The sequence below is a fragment of the Psammomys obesus genome, unplaced genomic scaffold (assembly GCF_907164565.1).
Source record: "Psammomys obesus unplaced genomic scaffold, mPsaObe1.curated_primary_1811, whole genome shotgun sequence".
In the NCBI taxonomy this organism is placed as follows: Eukaryota; Metazoa; Chordata; class Mammalia; order Rodentia; family Muridae; genus Psammomys; species Psammomys obesus.
This window is the reverse complement of record NW_026594428.1, coordinates 18,510,303-18,528,791: the sequence shown is the minus strand read 5'-3', so window position 1 is coordinate 18,528,791 and position 18,489 is coordinate 18,510,303. Positions and strand designations below refer to the sequence as shown.

At 47.6% G+C, this 18,489-nt stretch overlaps 1 protein-coding gene across 1 annotated transcript in view; it reads left to right on the top strand.

Moving 5' to 3' along the window:
• Positions 1–18,489, top strand: part of Ankrd33b (ankyrin repeat domain 33B) — a 76,947-nt gene that overhangs the window by 29,986 nt on the left and 28,472 nt on the right. The window contains exon 2 of the mRNA XM_055619025.1: positions 13,054–13,183. Within this exon, the coding sequence (XP_055475000.1) occupies positions 13,054–13,183 (130 nt within the window). The remainder of the gene's footprint in view (positions 1–13,053; positions 13,184–18,489) is intronic.

Here is an 18,489-nt window from a genome sequence, read left to right as displayed (position 1 = left end):
TTTATTCAAAGGAAAAAACCACAACAACAAAAAACAGCCACAGTCAAAGGAGAACAGGAAAGTGAGTTGAACTCTGTGCCTGGCATTGCTGAATGAGGCAGAGCTGTGTGGACCTGTGTTCCGTTCTGGAGAGTGTAAGCATCTTCACTGTCAAGCCAAGAGCCTTCCTCCCCCAGCACCCTTGTCCGCATCTTCCTGCCTCAAGTCCCACAGGCCACTCAGGAGCTTATTAAAATGTGTAGGCTCTGACTCAGGGGGTGTGCATTTCTCTCCAGCTCCTGGCAACACTGATGTTATGGGTCTAGAGACCTCCCTTGAGTGGCTGGGGCAGAGGCTGGACGAAACCGGGTTAGTCGTTTGTGAGAATCCTGGGCCAGTTTGTTCATTCTCCACCCTTTGCATTGGCTGCACTGAATCATGCCACACCTCATATGGTATAAAGTAGCATTTGTGCATCTGGCTCAGTGTTTGTGAAAATACTGTCTTTTAAAAAGTGGGTGCTGTTCCCGTCCCCTCCAGCGCTTACTATTTCCCACTTCTTATATAAAATACAAGCAGAGCAACAGAACAAGATAATTTGAACACAGGGAACTTCCCAGAGACTCATACTCCAACCAAGGACTATTCGTGGAGATAACCTAGAACCCCTGCACAGATGTAGCCCATGGCAGTTCAGTGTCCAAGTGGGTTACATAGTAATGGGAAGAGGGACTGCCTCTGACATAATCTGATTGGCCTGCTCATTGATCACCTCCCCCTGAGGGGGGAGCAGCCTTACCAGGCCACGGTAGAGGAGTGCAGCCACTTTTGATGAGAACTGATAGACTAAGATCAGAAAGGAGAGGAGAACCTCCCCTATCAGTGGACTTGGGGAGTGGCATGCATGCAGAAAGGGGAGGGAGGGTGGGATCGGGAGGGGAGGAGGGAGGAGCTTATGGGGGGATACAAAATGAAAAAAGTGTAATTAATAAAAAATTAAAAAAAAAAAAGTGGGTGCCGGGGGTGCTGTTAGCAGTGGCAGCATGTGCCTTAAATCCCATGTGCCTTAAATCCCAGCACTTGGGAGGCAGAGGCAGGCGGATCTCTGTAAGTTTGAGGCCAGCCTGGCCTATAAGCAAGTTCCATGACAGACAAAGCTACACAGAGAAATCTTATCTCAAAAAAAAAAAAAAAAAAAAAAAAACCTGTGGGGAGCCTGGGAGATGGCTTAATGTATAAAGTGCTTGCCAGGGAGACAGGAGCTCTGGAGTATGGGGCAGGAAACGAATGGGGCCCAAGGGTTTATTGACCAGACAGTTTAGCCAATCAGTGAGCTCTAGGTGCAGTGAAAAGACACTGTGCCAAAATTAAGTGGGCACTGAATTAGACATATGACATCAATCTCTATTCACCACATGTGCATATATGGAGTGTGTACACATGGATGTACACAGACACATATAGTGATGCACACATAGACTGTCATACACACACACACACACACACACACAGAGTAGGGTTCTATTTAGCACTGAGTAGGACATGTTGATCGCTGAGGGCCTGCCAGCAGGTAGGGAGATGGGGAATGCTGGCAGATAGCCTAAATGTGTCCAAAGGGGTTTAATTCTCTGAGTCTGACACTAGTGGGCGATTTAGGATCCTATTGAGTTTCATGGAGTTTTTTTTTTTTTTTTTTCTTCCCCAAGAAATCCATAGAGCTGGTCATAAGCTCTAGCCCTTGAGAGGTTCAGTTTCTGTTCACTTGCTGATTGATGGCTGGTGTGGTAAGCTTATCGATACCCTCACTGTGCTTTCTGTGCGGCAAAAAGCAGCTTTCTCTCCTCTGTAATGGGTTTTCACAACCTCGTGGGCACTTGAAGGCACAAGATGGGAGGCTTTGCTGAAATTTTTATTTTCTTAAAAAATTAAGTTTTTGATTACTAAAAGAGAAACACCTATTTGTCACACAAGAAGGAGACTACTGTAGAAGAAAGATGTCACTTGTGTCTTGGTTGCCTTTCCTCAGAGCAACCCATGGAACAGTTTATTAAGGCTTACAGTCCTAAAAGGATAACAGCTCATCATGAGGGTGAGCCTCGGGAGTGGGAGCAGCTGTCATGGCAGCAGGCGGCTGGATTGAGAACCTGAGGGACGACAGCTTCAGCCACACAACAAAAGCCGAGGAGTCAGCTGAAGTAGGACCAGGTGAAAAACTTTGAGAACTGTTGCCAGGGATGCCCTTCCTCCAGCAACGCTGTGCCCCTAAGGATTCCATGACCCCCCTAAACAGTGCCACCAACTGGGGAGCAAGTTTCAAAGACTGGGGGACATTCTCATTTAACCCACCTCAGCTGGCGAGTAGCCTCCTCTTCTAGACCAATGATGCTGAAATCCTGGTGGTTTTCTTCCATGGTTTGTCCCCACGCATTGTAATAGTTAATTTTTCAGAGTTATTTTTTAGAAAAGTTTTTTTTTCTATTTTTATTTTATTTTACTATTTAATACTTTTCTCATGATTAAAATTCTTCATATACCTCATTGTAAATGTTTAATGAGATTATACAATAGAAAAATTGCTCTTTAGCTCTCTGTCCTAATTTTAAAAGAGCAACACTTTTTTCAGGAAGTGGGGTGTGGGAAAACAGCATTGCTTTCATGTCTTCTAAAAATACAATAAATCCCAGTTGAAGCCTAGAGGGAGATCTTCCAAGCTCATAAGTGGCATTAGTTATAAGTCTCTAACCACAATTATTATAACATCTGGTAATTCTTCTTGATTATTGACATGACAACAATCATGTATTTCAGTATGATAGTTGTCTTTCTTATCAATACTACCAGGTACCCAACAAGAAGCAACTTAAGGGTAAAAGGCTTTTTGCTTATGGTTCAGGGGATGCTATCCATCTAGTCAGGGAAGGACTGGCCAAGAGACCAGGTCAGGCCTCGTGCTGGGATCTGCTTTCTCACATCTGGGCAGAACAGGAATCAGGGGGAAGGGATTGCTGGTAGTTGGGTGAATATTTCTTTTTTTATTCACCCAGAACCCCAGGACATGGTGTGATGCCACTTATTACCATAGACCTTCGCCTCTGAGCTACAGCTCTCTAGAAATGCCTTCACATACAAATCCCTAAAGTATATGTCATTAATGCCCTAGGCGAGTGGTTCTCAACCCATGGGTTGTGACTCCTTTGAGAGGGTTGAACAACCCTTTCACAGGGGTCACCTAAGACCATGGGAAAACAAATGTTTACATAACAGTGGCAAAATTATAATTGTGAAGGAGCAATGAAAATAATTTCAGGTTTGGGGGTCAACACAACATGAGGATCTGTATAAGGGTCGCAGCATTAGGAAGGTTAAGAACCTCCCTAGGCATTTCTTAATCCAATTAAGTTGACAATCAAAGTGAATCACCACAAGCCTACCTTTTGTCAACTTGACACCCAGATGTAGCACATGAAATCACAGCATCCCAGCTCAGAGCTCTAAAGCCTCATGTCACTTTCAGTGTGCTATGCCTTTGGCCCATCTCTGGGGTCTCCAAAGTATTAGCCACCCTTACTGGCTCAAAACTCCAAGCTCAAAGTCATCCCTGAGACCCAAAGTAGTCCCTTAACTGTCAGCTCTTGTGAAAATCAAAAACAAGTTAGGTACCGTTGTGGTTTCAGTGTGAAGAAATGTCCTTGTAGGCCAGTGGTTCTCAACCTTCCTAATGCTGGGTTTCTGGAGAGCAAGCTCTGAGGCTTCATAGCTTGCCTCTACTTCCTGTCTTCTCTTTGCTTTCTGACTGAAGGTGCCCTGTGATCAGCTGTCTCCTGCTGCCATCATGGCCTCCCCATCACAGCTGATTGTATCTCTTCTTCAACTATCATCCAAAGTAAACGTTTCCTCTGCAGCTGATTGTTGTCAGGCGTTTGGTTGCACTGACAAGAGAGGTAACTAAGGCATGTTACCTCTGGTAGTCTGGTATAGAAACCTGCAGAGGGAGCATTTCCCTTCCAAGCAGGGCTGGGGCAGAAGGTTGGTTAGCAAGGGCAGAGCTGACTAAAGCGAGGCCACTAATGTGGAGCTCCCATGTTTGCCATTCAGGGCTCAGGGAGGCATCACCTAGGTTCCAGTGGGCTTGAGTAGCCCTGTCTGTCCAACTGTATTGCCTCTCTTGAGGCACTCTACTCTGTGTCTGTGGCTTGCCCCATATTTGTCCTACATCTCTGGCATCTTCGGTATCCTGGGGTCTCTGCTGTAACTTTATGAGACACTCCTGAGAATACTGCATTGACTGGTACGTGGGTCAGAGAGAGACACTGGACAGCGCTTTACTTCCAGCTGTTGGTTTTGCAGCTAGACTCTGTGATTTCCTCTTGTTTATAGCTCAACAGTATTAAGTCAGCGACTCTGAACAGTGGCTGCCTTTGTGCTTCCCTAAGAGATGTGGCAATGCAAATTCCCTGGCTCTCCAAATACTGTTCTGGCTGTCCTCTCATGGCCTGTGGCTTGGTGTTTTGCACAGTTTGCTTCTTCTGCTCCTAATGTGATTCGGTTTAGAAAATAAAATCCCAAACTTGGCGATTGTATTAGTCTTTTCTGTTCTGCTGTAACAAATTGGTGTACGCTGAGGAACATGTAAACAATAGTCAAGTGACTGGCTTTGGGAAGCCAGGTTGTCTAGACCAAGCAGCCGTGTCCAGCAGAGCCTTTCTTGCTGTGTCACTCTGTGGCAGAACAAAGAAGTGCTGAAGAGCCGCGTGCCTGAGCAAGCGAGAACAGAACTTGCTGTCTGAAAGCCCTTAATATAACTCGTATCAGTCCACACACGAGCGTGACCCACTTAACGCTGTCGCTTTGGACATTAAGCTTCCCACACAGTCACACCTTAGCATGCACAGAGTAGCAATTTTGAAGCAGTGCGAAAGAGCGTAGGGGAGCAAGGGAGGCTACAGTGTGAAATGACTGTCCAGGAGTCAGGAGAGCTCGTGGATAATGGGACTGAGCTCCCAAGGGCAGTCTGGCATTCCTGTGACATTGGGAGATGCCTGAGGACAGAGTTACTGACAAGTGGAATGGAGAGAATTTATCCACAAATGTGGATAACCAAGTTGGCTTACCACGTGGGAAATGGAAAATTAGACCTCTACAAAATATCACCTACAGAAATTAAGGCAATAGTGGATTAAAGACCTAAAAATGAGGTGTAAACCCTGAAGTGTTCCAAATGAAGTATGAATATCTTTGTGGTGCTTTATTTTTAGTTTTTGTCAGTTTCTTATCTAACTGGGGCTGGCCATGAACCCCTGATCCTCTGCTTTCACCTTCTGAGTGCTAGGATTATAGGAATATAATACCATGCTCAAGCAGAAGGAATTTCTGTCTTTAAAAAATTATTATTTGTGTGTGCATGTGTGTGTGTGATACACACACATGTGGAGGTCAGAGGACAGCTTGTGGAGTCACTTCTCTTCTCCCACCTGTATGTGGGTTCTGGGGAATTGAACTCAGGTTTCAAGCTTATGTGGAAAGTGCCTCCTCCCCCCCGCCCCCCAGCCATTTCTCCAGCCCAGGCAGAAGTTCATAAACCACAGAAAGCCTTACCATGATGGAAAGCTCTCATTATTTTGTTACATCAAAATGAAAATTTTGATGGCAAAATATAAAGTAAATAGGAAGGAAGGAATACGGATCTCTCCCTTCCTCCTGAGCTGACTGCTCTTGAAATGGAAATATTTTGGATATGTTGGTTAAATACAATACACTGTTAGCATAATTGCTTTTATTAATAGGGCCATTAGAACATTTTATATGACACATCCATTCTGTACCTCTTGGACAGTGCTGGCTTTGAATTACAGAAAGAACTTAGTATGATCAATGAGGAAAGGTGAAGAAGCTGGCAGGAAATGGACAAAGGGTATAAGTAAACTGTTTATTGGAGCGGAAACACAGATGGCTGACAGACAATGAAGATGTTTAATCCTATTCTAAATTGGGGCAGTGCAAACCGAAATTCAACAATGGGAGCGTCGAGTCTCTTCAGGCAAGACAGGGCATAAACTAGTTAGATATGAATTTTGTAGAAATTTATTTTCTGTTCTTTGAGGATTCCAGACGTGTTTACAATGTGTATTAGCATGTCCACCCCTACGATTGCTCTCACATTCCCTACTCTGCAGCCCTCCCAGCTTCCTGTCCTCTCCTTCTGTGGGGCCCACTGAGCTGCCTCATGTGCCTGGACATAGGGTCATCTACTGGGGCATAGGCAGTCTGCTAAGGCACATGTCCCTGTCGGAAGCTGACTCTGCCTCCCCCGCAGCCTTTAGTTGCCCATAGTTCCTCACGTAGCAGGCCTTGCGAGCTGCTCCCCATCCATTCTGGAATCAGACTGGAATTCTCAAAGTGATAGGCCAGTCGTTTGGACCAGTCCCCAAGAAGCTAGGGGACTTGATTTTGCATAGTCACCAAGGCCCCAGGATGGAAGGTGAGTGTCACTACTCCTGTCCCAAGTTTAGCCATCTCTCTTTCACTGGCAGTCTATTTCTGACCAAACCATCTTGCTGACACCATCAAGCTGCCGTCATCTGAAGCCTGTTTTCTGGGAACTGTTTCTCAGGTGGTGGGTGGGACAGACCCCTTCGTAGTGAGGGAGCAGGCCTACAGTGACAGTGGTCCCAAGATGACGGCTGGTCAAGACTCAGGGACCGCAATAACTGGAGTATTTACAGGAGAAGGGTTCTGTTGGGGTGTCAGCTCTAGCTGCTGCCCAGAAACTTCTCTCAAGGGCAGTGGGGCTGTGTGTTCAAGCCTTTCAGTCTGTAGTCTTTAGTGCAGACATGTTGCAAGGATGTCTCCCAGGAGCATCGAAATCCATGCATCTAGGTGCTCGGGCTTCACCAGGGACCACACACTCCTCAGGGAGAAACAGAAGGGCTTTGTTCAGTGACTGCGAGGGGAAGCTTCTAAATCTATGAGTTGTTTTCAGAGGTGCTTTTGGTGATGTAAAAAGGCCAGAACCTTCTTTCGCTTTGGAGAAAAATGCGTGTGTGTGATTGCATAAGGTGGAAGTTACAGCGTGTTCGGTACATCTTATTTCTAAGTCAGGAAGTTGTCAAATGCTCGAGCCGTGTTTTCACGCAGAGAGGTTCAGGATGAGCTGGGCACTCCCACGTGGTGCTGCGAGCATTCTGCCCCAGTTGTGCAACCGTGAGCTGACAGTTGAGATTGGAGGATGGAGAAGTTGGTGCAGTGACTGGGTAGGCAGAAAACCTGCCAGTTCCAGTAGCTTGCTCATCCAGCCCCCACAGCTGCTCTGTGCTCACTCCCTTCAAAATTCAAGGACTGAAAAAAAATTTACTTTATGTATGGATGGCCGACCTATTTCAAAACCCCGTCAGCTGAGAACTATCAGGTAGCCTTCTTGGAGTTCATTATGCTGACCTATGGATGCCAATTTAAAAACACCAATATTATTTCATAGAGCTTGAAGCACTGGGCGCCTGTTCTGGCACTCTTTCGGAAGGGCAGTTTATTATGATAAGGGGAAAGGTACCATTCCTTTTCTGTAGTTTTGAGACAGTTTTGCCCTGTAGCTCAAGCTGGCTTTGTGTTTTGAGATCTTGCTGCTTCTGCCGCCTGACTGCTGAGATTACAGCAATACACCACTGTGCCCAACTCTTAAGAGGTGCTGTTATTGAAAATCTGGGTTTTCACAGTGCTGGGCCACTGTGGGATTAGCCTGAACTTAAACTTGGCACCCTCCATGCAGCAGAGCAGGTGCTGGCTGTGCTGAAAGAGGCTTACTCATCAAATCTGGCTCCCGAGAGCCTGGGTTAGGTGGCGGTTAACATCTCCTTGAACCCATGTGTCAGAGGAGGTAACCCCGGGGCCTTGCTTTATAAGTGTTTTGCTCAGCTGAGGTTGCTGTAACAAAACCCTGTGGACCATGTGGCTTATGAACAATGGAAATTTCTTCCTTGCAGTTTTGTAGTCTGTGGCAGCCAGAGGTCACGGTTGCTGGGGAGGGCCTCTTCAGGTTTCAGGTGGTCACCTTCTCTCTGTGTCTTTGAATATTGGGAAGGGATCTGGAGAGTTGTCCCTATTCTGTGGGCACTAATCCCATTCCTGATAGTGCCATCCTTATCGTATGTCACTTCTCAAAGGTCCCGTCTTCTGATGTCACATCACAGGGTGAGTTAGGAGTTCACAGGTGACTTGAAGGAGAACACAGGCATCTATCGGTAGCATCAGGCCCTCCAGAGAAAGCTTCTGGGGACAAAGAGGTGTCTCCTGGCATAAGATCTCACATTTATGCTTTCTTGAGTCATCTACTCAATATATTTCTCAAAGTATGTATCATGTATATGTGTGTGTGTATATGTGTTTATGTGTGTATATCTCTCTGTGTGTGTAAGGATGTCATGCCTGGGTGTTTTGCTTGTGCATTTTCAATGGGCAGCAGTGGAATCTCCACTCTCCTCTTATACCTCTGACAAAACTAAGCCTTGCTTTTTTAATTCTTCAGGCACATGAGAGAGTTAAACTGAGTTCCAAAATGGAGTCCTTTCCTTGAGCGTCACAGACCTACGAGGGCCTAGTGTAGGCCTGATGGTGACTAGGGTCATGTGCTCCAGGGGGTGGAGCAAGCGGCCAGCGAGTTAAGAACCTTTCCTCTGTCCTGGAAGAGAGCAAATACAGATGTACACCTCTTCTTTACCAGGTTAATTTTGGCCTTATGTTAGCTTCATGCGACGAGGAGCTATTGTCTTGCAGTTTTGGGGCGCAGCGCTCTGGGTGGTGCTCCACTCTCAGTCCTTCCCGCCTCTTCCAGCCCTGGTGGCCTTCAGGAGTCTGTGGTGTCCTTGACTGGAAGACTCAATACCCCACCCAGTCTGCCTGTGTTTTTACATGACCCTCTCCCCTTGTCTCTTTCCTCTGCCTATAAGGGCATCTACCACAGTGCATTTGACTTCGCATCTGCAAAGGCCTTGTCTGCCTCTCTGGCAACATTCTGAGGAACTTACTGTCAAGACTTTAACTTTTTCTCCTGCTTTCCCTCCTCCTCCTGCTCCTCCTACTCTTGTTCTTCCTCCTTTTCCTCTGGGAGATAGAGGCCATTCTGTAAATAAGAGCTGAATGGGGGCCTCCTTAGGTTCTGGCTTATTTTGGCCATAGGCTGGCAGCCAGGTGGTTCCCTGCTATTCCTGCTTTGGTTCCTCAGAGGTTCTAATGGCATCTTCACAGAAAGGGCTGTGGTTCAGGGCCCCATGGGAAGAGTTAGAATTGTGGTTCCTGGGCTCAGGTGGGACCTGCCCCAGGCAGTGCATGGATTAGCTCCCACTCATAACATGTACCTTGTCTCTGTCCCTCATGGTTGATGCTTGGGACACTAGGGCCTCGAAAGCCAGTGAGCAGCTTCATATTCCAGCACTCTGTGTCCCACTCCAGGTAGGTTCAGGCAGGTCTTAGCTGCCAGCATCAGCATCCATTCTGTGAAGGTAGGCCAACAAGTCTGTTCTGGAGGGCTGCCAGGATATGGCATGCTGATAAACCTCAGAGGCCTGAGCCTGGCTTCAGGGGGCTTGCACTTGCCATTGCTATTGGAAGCACCCTGCAGATTGACAGATCTCTCTACCCTCCCCCTTCTCAGCTTCTCTCCTGCTGCCATGGTGAAGGCAGCTGGTCACAGTGTCCCACCTCCTCGTGTTGCCAGGGGCCAAGGAGCTTAGACCAGAGCACACAGGACAATCTGCCCATGTCAGCCATGATGAACTGGGAGCTGTCTGTGACACTAATGTCATATAGTCTTTAAAGATTTTTTTCAGTTGGTATTTATTGAGAACCAGCTCTGTCTGAGCCCTATACCTGCTCTTTTCCTGCTTGCCCTTGCTCTGCTTCTTTCTGACCACACAAGTATCTGCCTTCTGCTTTGATGTCTGAGATTATATAATAGATGTAATAGATATCAATGCTGTGTGTTGCTGTTAGTTTAAAGGCATTGTCTAATGATGTTCATTAGTAACCCTATAATTATTACAGTGGTATTATCTTACCTGCTATTAGAATCAGTAAAGGACACAGACACCTGATAGATTATAGAATAGCCTTATCTTACTTGGGGCAGGGCAGGTGTTAACCCTCTAAGCTACCTCCAACCCTTCCCCAGGCTACCTCCCATCCATAATTCCCATAAATACTTGCTTCTCTCATCTGGGCTGTTTCCTCCATCCATGCCGGCCATGTGCTTCTCTCTTTGCTAACCCATGGCTGCTCTTTCCTTCCTTCCTCCTCCTCTTCCTGTTTCTCTCTCCAGTGATCCTTCCATCCTCAAAGTCTGCAAACTTTGGCCATACATACCTCCTTCTGCCCTGCCCAGGTATAGGCCTTTTAATCAGCGAATCAGGGATAATTGGGGAACATTCCTTTTCATCACATGGTTACAGGAGATAGTTCAACATTAAAACCATACCCATGGGAGGGTGGTAACCAGATCTCAAGGAACTAAAATCGGAATCTGAAAACACAGATGGACCTTCCTCCAACAGCTGTGCAATCTTTATACAGATAGGTTCTGCATATGAGCAAATATGCAGTATTTCTCTTTATTACTTTTCTTCTTTCCCATCTCTCATTTTTCCCTTTAGGGCCCTTTTGCCCTTCCTCCTACTATATAGTCTCCCTTGTGTGTGTATGTGTGTATGTGTGTTTGAAATCCAGATCCTGCATATGAGAGAAAACATAGCATGCTTGTCTTTCTGAGTCTGGTTTATTTCACTTAACATGATGCTCTCACGTGTTCATTTTTTTTCTTCAAGTAACACATTTTTGTTCCTCTGTATGGCTGAATAAAATTCCATTGCGTATGTGTACCACATTTTCTACTTTTAAATACTTCTTATGTGCATGTGTATGTTGAGTCATGTGAACCATGTACACATGTGGGAGCCTGCAGAGGCCAGAGGAAGGCGCAGGAGCCCCAGAAGTAGAGTTACAGGTGGTGTGAAGGGCTGTGTGGGGGCTGGAAGCAGAACCCAAGCACTCTTACAGCACAGTAAGTATGCCTTACCACTGGTCCATCTCTCTTGCCCCGTACCATGTTTATCACCCTTTCATGGGTTGATGCGTATGTAAACTACATCCTTGTTCTGGATTGCTGTGAATCCCTGTTATTGCACAACAGGGATGTGCTGGTATTTTTGTCATGTGCTGGCTTTGAGTCCTTTGGGCGTGTTCGCAGGAGTGGTATAGCTGGGTCAGATGCTATGCCTGTTTTTAGTTTTTGTGAAGAACTTCTGCACCAATTTCCATCGTGGCCACACTAGTTTAAACTCCCAGTGCAAATGTAGAAGGGCCTTACAATTACATATTCTTTTTTTCTTTTTGTTTTCTGTTTGGTTTTTGTGTTTTGAGAGGGGGTTCCTCTGTGTAGCCTTGTTGACCTGGAACTTGCTCTGTAAACCAGGCCAGCCTTCAATGCCAGAGATTTCCCTCCTCCCCTTCTCCCCCCTCCTGCACCCCCAAGACCTCCAGAATGCTGGGATTAAAGGTGTGTGCACTATCACCACCCAGCTTGTATATTCTTGATATTTGATTAGTAATCTCCAAAATCAACCATCACCCACCCCTCAGATGAAGTACACTGGTCTGCATGGCTGCCATTTAAAACACCCATTTTGCCCAGGGCCACCTCCTCATTGGATGGTGGCACACCCACCCAGTTGTTTAGGATTGGACTATGGAATTGTCTTGGTCCCGTGTTCCTCTTACACACCCCAGGTTCATCCACAAAGAAAATGTACCCTTATGAGATACCAGAATCCACACATATCTCTTACCCATGGTCCCACCTTGGACCACTGTTACCTGCTCAGCTTCTATAGCACATTCCTCTCTGATTTCCTAGAGCCAATTTCTTCCCTGAGTCCTAATGATATAAGAGAGAGCCCACCTCTGACACTCTGAATGATACTCTGCTATACTTGCAGACAGGAGCCTAGCATAACTGTCATCTGAGAGGCTTCACCCAGCAGCTGATGGAAACAGATACAGAGACCCACAGTCAAACATTAGATGGAGTTTTGGGAGTCTTGTGGAGGGGGGGGGGAAGGACTGAAAGAGCTAGAGAGGTCAAGGACACCACAAGAAAACCTACAGGAATCAACTAACTTGGGCCTGTAGAGACTGAACCACCAACCAAAGAGTTTTCGTGGGATGCACCTAGGCTTCCTACACATGTAATAGATACACAGCTTGGTACTCTAACAAAAGGAGCAGGGGCTGCCTCTGGCTCTGTTACCTGCCTTTGGACAGCCTTGTCTAGCCTCAATAGAAGATGTGCCCAGTCCTACTACAACTTGATATGCCAAGGAGGGTTGATATCTATGGGAGGTCTTCCCTTTTCTGAGGAGGGGGGATAAGGGGAAAGGAAGGGCTGGGAGGAAGGGAGGGAGGGGAAGCTCTGCTGGAAATGTAAAGTAAATAAATTAATGAAAACAAACAAAAAGTGTTCTAGGGCTCTTGGCTGCCCCGTGGACTTGGGTGCCCCTCTCTCAGTTCACTCTGCCCCAGGCTCTGGGCCACTTGGAATAGCCTGATGGTCATGCCCAGGTCTGGCTTTGCTCCCGGTGTTTTTCTGCTCGAGCTGTTTCCCAGTCTCGTCCTACTGCCTTGGGCTTGTGTTTTCTTGCCTCCTCTGAATGTGGCTCTAAACACTGCCTGTGAGTCTGCTCTAATGCTGGATTCCACCTCTCACACCCTGTCTTCCCCACACAGCTGTCTTCTACATATGATGCCAGCAGTGTGGGTATACTTTCTCTCCCACCAGAGGGAAACATCCCTGGGGGCAGAGTCAATGTGTAGCCATTTGCCAATGACCTTACACATTGGGGATGAACTCTGATCACTGGCAAACAAATAAGTGGTTGACCAAAAAGCTGAAAATGTTGAAAACTGGGGACGAGTCCCCGTCGCCTCTCATCCAGCCTCCTGGAGGATGGCCCTTCCTCTCAGCGTCCCCAGAGCTTCCTGCTGCTGCTTGGGCTGTGTGCCTCTGACCCACTTACTTCCCCTCTTCATTTCTAGACCGGCCTTATTGTTGCGTGCTACCATGGCTTTGTGGATGCTGTGGTGGCCTTAGCAGAGTGCCCCCACATTGACGTCAACTGGCAGGACAGCGAAGGGAACACGGCCCTCATCACTGCTGCGCAGGCAGGTAAGAGCTGGCCTTGTTCTCCCCCACAGGGTGCTGCTGCTGGCCAGCGTGGGCTCCTGCGACTCCTGAATGTGGGCCACAAAGGTGAAAGTGGATCTGCTAGTAGCAGGTACCCAGAGGGGCCGGCTGGCATGCAAAGGGCACATTCCCTCCGTGATCTTGGACCAACACTTTACCCACTTGGGCAGGATTCAGAATGGAGCTGTCACCAGCTCGTGTCTCCAGCGTAGAGCTGCCTCAGGAAGGCAGGCTTGCCTGCCACCCCAGAGCACTGACACCCTCTAAGACCAGCAGGCATGGTGCTGGTGGGCTAGAGTCACAGTCTCACGCTCCACTGACAGTTGTGTAATTAGACACATTGACAAGGTGACCTGCACTTTACCTACAAAGAAATGCCGGGGATAGCTCTCTGTGAGCTGCAGAGGATTTGCGGAAAGGAGCGAGGAGAAATTAATAAGAAAGAGCCCTGTAAATGTGAATCCAAGTACATGTCAGGGTCATCTCTGGAAGCTAATACATACACTGCCATGACCAAGTGCACTGTGGCTCTGTGGATTTGCAGTACATGTCAGGGTCATCTCTGGAAGCTAATACATACACTACCATGACCAAGTGCACTGTGGCTCTGTGGATTTGCAGTACATTCAGAGTGGGGGTAGCTCAGTCGATAGAGTGCTTGCCCTGTGTGCTTAGCGCCCTGGGTTCGATCCCCCAGCACTGCACAAGCCAGGTGTGCTCTCAGCTGTGCTTACCTGTGATGTCAGCACCCAGGAGCTGGATGCACAGGGGCCAGAAGCTCGAGATCATGAGCTCACACGTGGCTGTATCTGGAGTTAGAGGCCAGCTTAGGAAACGTGAGAGTCAGTCTCCAAACATTCCACTCCAACACTTTCACATAATTGCTTACTCTGTCTCAAGCAGTTGTGTAACTGATGTTCCCTATGTTTCTGGCCTCTGTAAGTAAGTCATCTCTTTGTAACTATCCTGAGAGTCCCCATTTGTAGATCCCACATCTGTAGATCCCACGTGGATGAAAAAATACACTCTTGTAATCAGATCTGGAATAGGGGCTATAGATAGCTCAGTGGCAAGTTGCTTGCTAGCCAAGCAGAAGACCCTGGATTTGGTCCGAGTCAAGCAAATAGCAGCAAAAGTAGTGTGTCAACACTAAACAAATAGTGTGTCACTCAAACAGAAACAGGGTGTCAGCACTAAAACACATACAGACATTTTTTTTAACCAGGTCTCAGCCAGGTGTGTGAGCATACCTCTGCTGTAGTTTAATTTCTGTTGTTCTGATAAAATACCCAACAAGAGGCAGCTTAGAGAAGAAAGGGTTTGTTTCAGTTCTCAATTCTGAGTTACAATGTATCATATCCAGAGGCCACAAGAATTTAACACAACCATGGGTCACAGGCAGATAGAATGATGTATACCTTATGCTAGTCAGTTCAGTGTATCTACTTTTATGCGATCTAGGACCCACATTCAGGGAATGGCGCCACTCAGTGGATGGGGTCTTCCTGTATCAATCAACATAATCAGAACCACCTCCCGCCTTGCCCACAGGCTAGCCTGAGCTAGACAATCCCTCACTGAGACTTTTCTACCAGGCAGTTATAGATTGTGTCGAGTTGACAGTTCAAATTAACCATTATAGGAGCAGTGATAGGTGTTTGGTGATCACAGCCATCACACAGGCTATCCTGTGGGGCCCAGCACTGGGTCTGGGGTCAGGGGCTCAGAAGTGAGGGGCTACCCAGCCATGAGTCATTCACCAGCTCACAGGACAGAGAGATTGACACAGAACCTAGCACTGGCTGCTTAAGCATTGGGGAAAAAGGTGTGCTGGTGTCTGGAATGGGAACATTTCATCTGGCCTGGGCTCAAAACACATGGGCTTGGCCAGTGGGCAGGGAAGCCAGAGGCAGGTCTCTCAGCTAAAGTGTCTCAAAGCCCAGTTGGAGCAATAGGGATAAGGGAGGGGATGACGTAGATGGTGTGATATTAGAGGACAAGAGAGTTCTATAGAAAGTTCTATAGGAAGGTAGGGGCCGGGCCAGTCAGTGTCCAGCAGGGTGATTCCAGGGGACATGATGCAGAGAGGGTGGGTAGAGGCTGAGAGCTGTATGCCAGGAAGACAGCTATAGTGTGGTGCTGTGGGTGAAGGATGAGGTAGAAGCCAAGGCTTTTGGGTGTGTCTGGTCAGGGAATGATGATACCAACTGTGAAACAAGTCAAAAAGTAAGAAGCAAGGAGCTGCAGAAGCATTGATTCTGTTTGAAATGCTGGGAGACATCAGTGAGGAGGTCCCAGTGATTGGTGAAGGGCACAGATCCTGAATGGGGTTAGCAATAGTGAGGCCATGGACATGGGCAAGATCGCCAACAGTGGGAGGATGTGGAGAATGTTGACTTGCATATTAATATTAGTGTTCAATGCCTGTGGGGTACTTTCTGAATTCCTGACTATTTAAAATGCCTCTGGTTTATATATGAGCAACAACTTGATTGAGTATAATAATATTGGTTGCCTGCCCTCCCTCCTCTCCCACCCTCCTTCCCACCCTCTCTCCTCTTTGCTCTCATCCCTCCCCAGTGTTGGAGGGTGTAGTTGGGGTCCCACCTGCTTTTTGCATTTAGCTCACACCTTCATGCTTGACATTGGAAACAAAGAAACAGTTCCCAGCACTCACATGGCATCTTGTAACTGTCCTTAACTACTGTTCTAGAAGATCTGGCTCCCTCATGTGGCCTCTGTAGGCACCAGGGATGCATGCAGTGGGTATACATATACACAGACAGACATAAAATAAAAGTGATAAATAAATCTTTAAAAAACTCTACAAAAGCTAGCTGCCACATCTCAGCTCCTCCGTGTGCTTGCTTGGGACTCCTCTTGATGTGTTTTTTTACTTCAGGAAACAGCTTCCAGCTGCTCCTGGAACTCCCCCAACCTCCCCACCCCATCTGCCTCTTTTGTTTTCAGCCCTCTAGCGTTTGCTCTCACCTGTGGAGTGGAGTGGCCCTTGCGCATTCAATGCACAACCCTGTCTCCTGAGCTGGGAAATGCCTCACAGTCTCCCCCGTTGCTTCCCACAGTTCCCACAGTTTTGATCAGCACTCCTGTGCTGGCAAGTGAGTTTTCCCCAACGCTCTACTGTGAGGCATCCATGAGAGTTTCAAGTACCAAAGACCTGGTGGCAGCTGGCCACTTTGCCTGTCTGTTTCTGTTCGTGCTCACTGCTCATACTAGTTACTTTCCTCACGGTGGCGATGTGACACCTGACAAAAGCAACTTATTTGAGCTCTGGAGTCCGACAGTATGGTCCATCATGGAGGTGGGAGCAGCTTGAGCTATGGTGACAGGGACGTGAGTCCCTGGTCACATTGCCACCACAGTCAGGGACACACAGCTAGGAATGCTGACACTCTACTCACTTTTCATTCGTGTAATGTTTCACGTAATGGCATGATGCTACCCACACTCAGGGTGGGTCTTTTCTCCCCAGTTAAAGCATCCTTATTGATAAAGTCCCTACCTGCTGCAGGGCATGGGTGCCATACTCTGCCCTCTACCTGGGGGTGGGGCTTCTCTCCCAGAGGCCCATCCCTATAGAATCCAGACATCATGGTTCCACTGCCCCTTTCTGTCCTTTCTTCCCCCTTCCCCTCTTTCTACTCTCTTTCTCCCACCCCTCCCCAAGTGTATGCTCCCCTCCCCCTCCCCCTCCCTTGCTGCGCCCAATAAATCTGCATTTATATAATATAGCTTCGTCTTGCCATTAGCTCATTCTGTTTTATTTAATCACTTATAACATAACCAGGGGTGCATCTCCTAGTTGATTCCAAATTCAGTGAAGTCGACAGCAGAGATTAGCAGTCACACTGTCTGAAGGTCAGTCACATACCCCCAACCCCTGCATGCTTCAGCATACATCTAAGACACAGCCACACCTAAGAAATACATCATGGAGACAGTTGGATTATGTACCTCCAAACTGAGATGAAAAGTCCTTATTGTGCCCAATACGTCCGTATAGGCAAGGGCTCTGCAAGAGCTGTATCTCTAGTAGTGACCATAGTGATATCAGCACCACACATTTGAAGACCTATGGTCTGGGGCCATCCGAATGTCCTGCTTCCCACGTGCATGCCCCAGCTCCCGGGACATTGCTGAGGTTCTGCCAAAACCCTGTGTGTTGAGTCCCACTGTCTCCCTGCCCACCTGAGGGGTGCTTCTTTCTATAGGGCCATGGTCATCCTATACTGGGTCTAATTTCCAGAAGACCTGAGAAGGAGGTTCTGGAGCTGTGCTCTGGGCCATGGGACTTGCTCAGTGGCCTGGGGCTTCTCTCATTTCTGCTCTGCTCCCCCATGCCCCAACTCTTCTCTTTCCATGACATAGAGTCTGTGAGGGCTAAAGTAGAGCCCACACTTTGTGTGGGGTGGTTGGTACTTGCTGGACCAAGAGAGGGGGCTTCTCTTCCTACAGCCCTGGGTTAATTGTCAGTGGGATAGCGTGGCTGCCATGTACTGGAGGGTCTGGTTTTCGGGGTGCCATGATCATATCTACTGATTTAGACTGGGTGGAACAGTTGGAGGGTAATGAACTTGGCTGTACCAGGCCCCTTCACAAGGCCTGGTTGCTCTTCCTGTGTGCCCTGTATGTAAGTGTGATGCCCAGTGTTTGGAAAGAAATGTAAGCAATCAAAGGGTGAGTGGGAACAAAGAGTTCTCTCCCAGCTTCCCAGTTCCCAGAAGGCATGTCCAACCTTCTGACATTGCAACATGAAGCTATTGTCCACAAAGTTTACATTCACACTTGAGCCTGGATGTATGGGAGGGGTATAAGAAAATGTAATTAAGGAGGAAGGTTTTTATTGTAGATAAAATGGAGACTAGAAGTATGGAGGCAGGGGTGGGTAAGAGCCTGTCATGGCTACATTAGAGAGAGAAAGAGAGGGAGAGAGAGAGGGAGAATGGGAGCACAAAGGATAGCAAAGGACCATCAGAAAGGTCCTGCCGGTTATAAGGGGTTTAAGGGCAGGTAGAAGGGTAGAAGGGTAGGTGGTAGAAGGGCAGGTGTGCTGGAACAGCCTGGAAACTAGCATGGGGCTCTGATCTATTGGAGACCTGTTTGAGTTAGCAGAGAACTAGATGCGCTCTCTGGAGGTTGGGCCGGGTCTGTAGAAGCAGGGAAGAAAGTAATCACTTTTTCTTGGCAAACAGAAACCCACTTTACAAGACTTCTGAGGAATGCTGAGTGTTGACTTGGTCGTGGTCCAGCCTGCGTCCACATTTGTC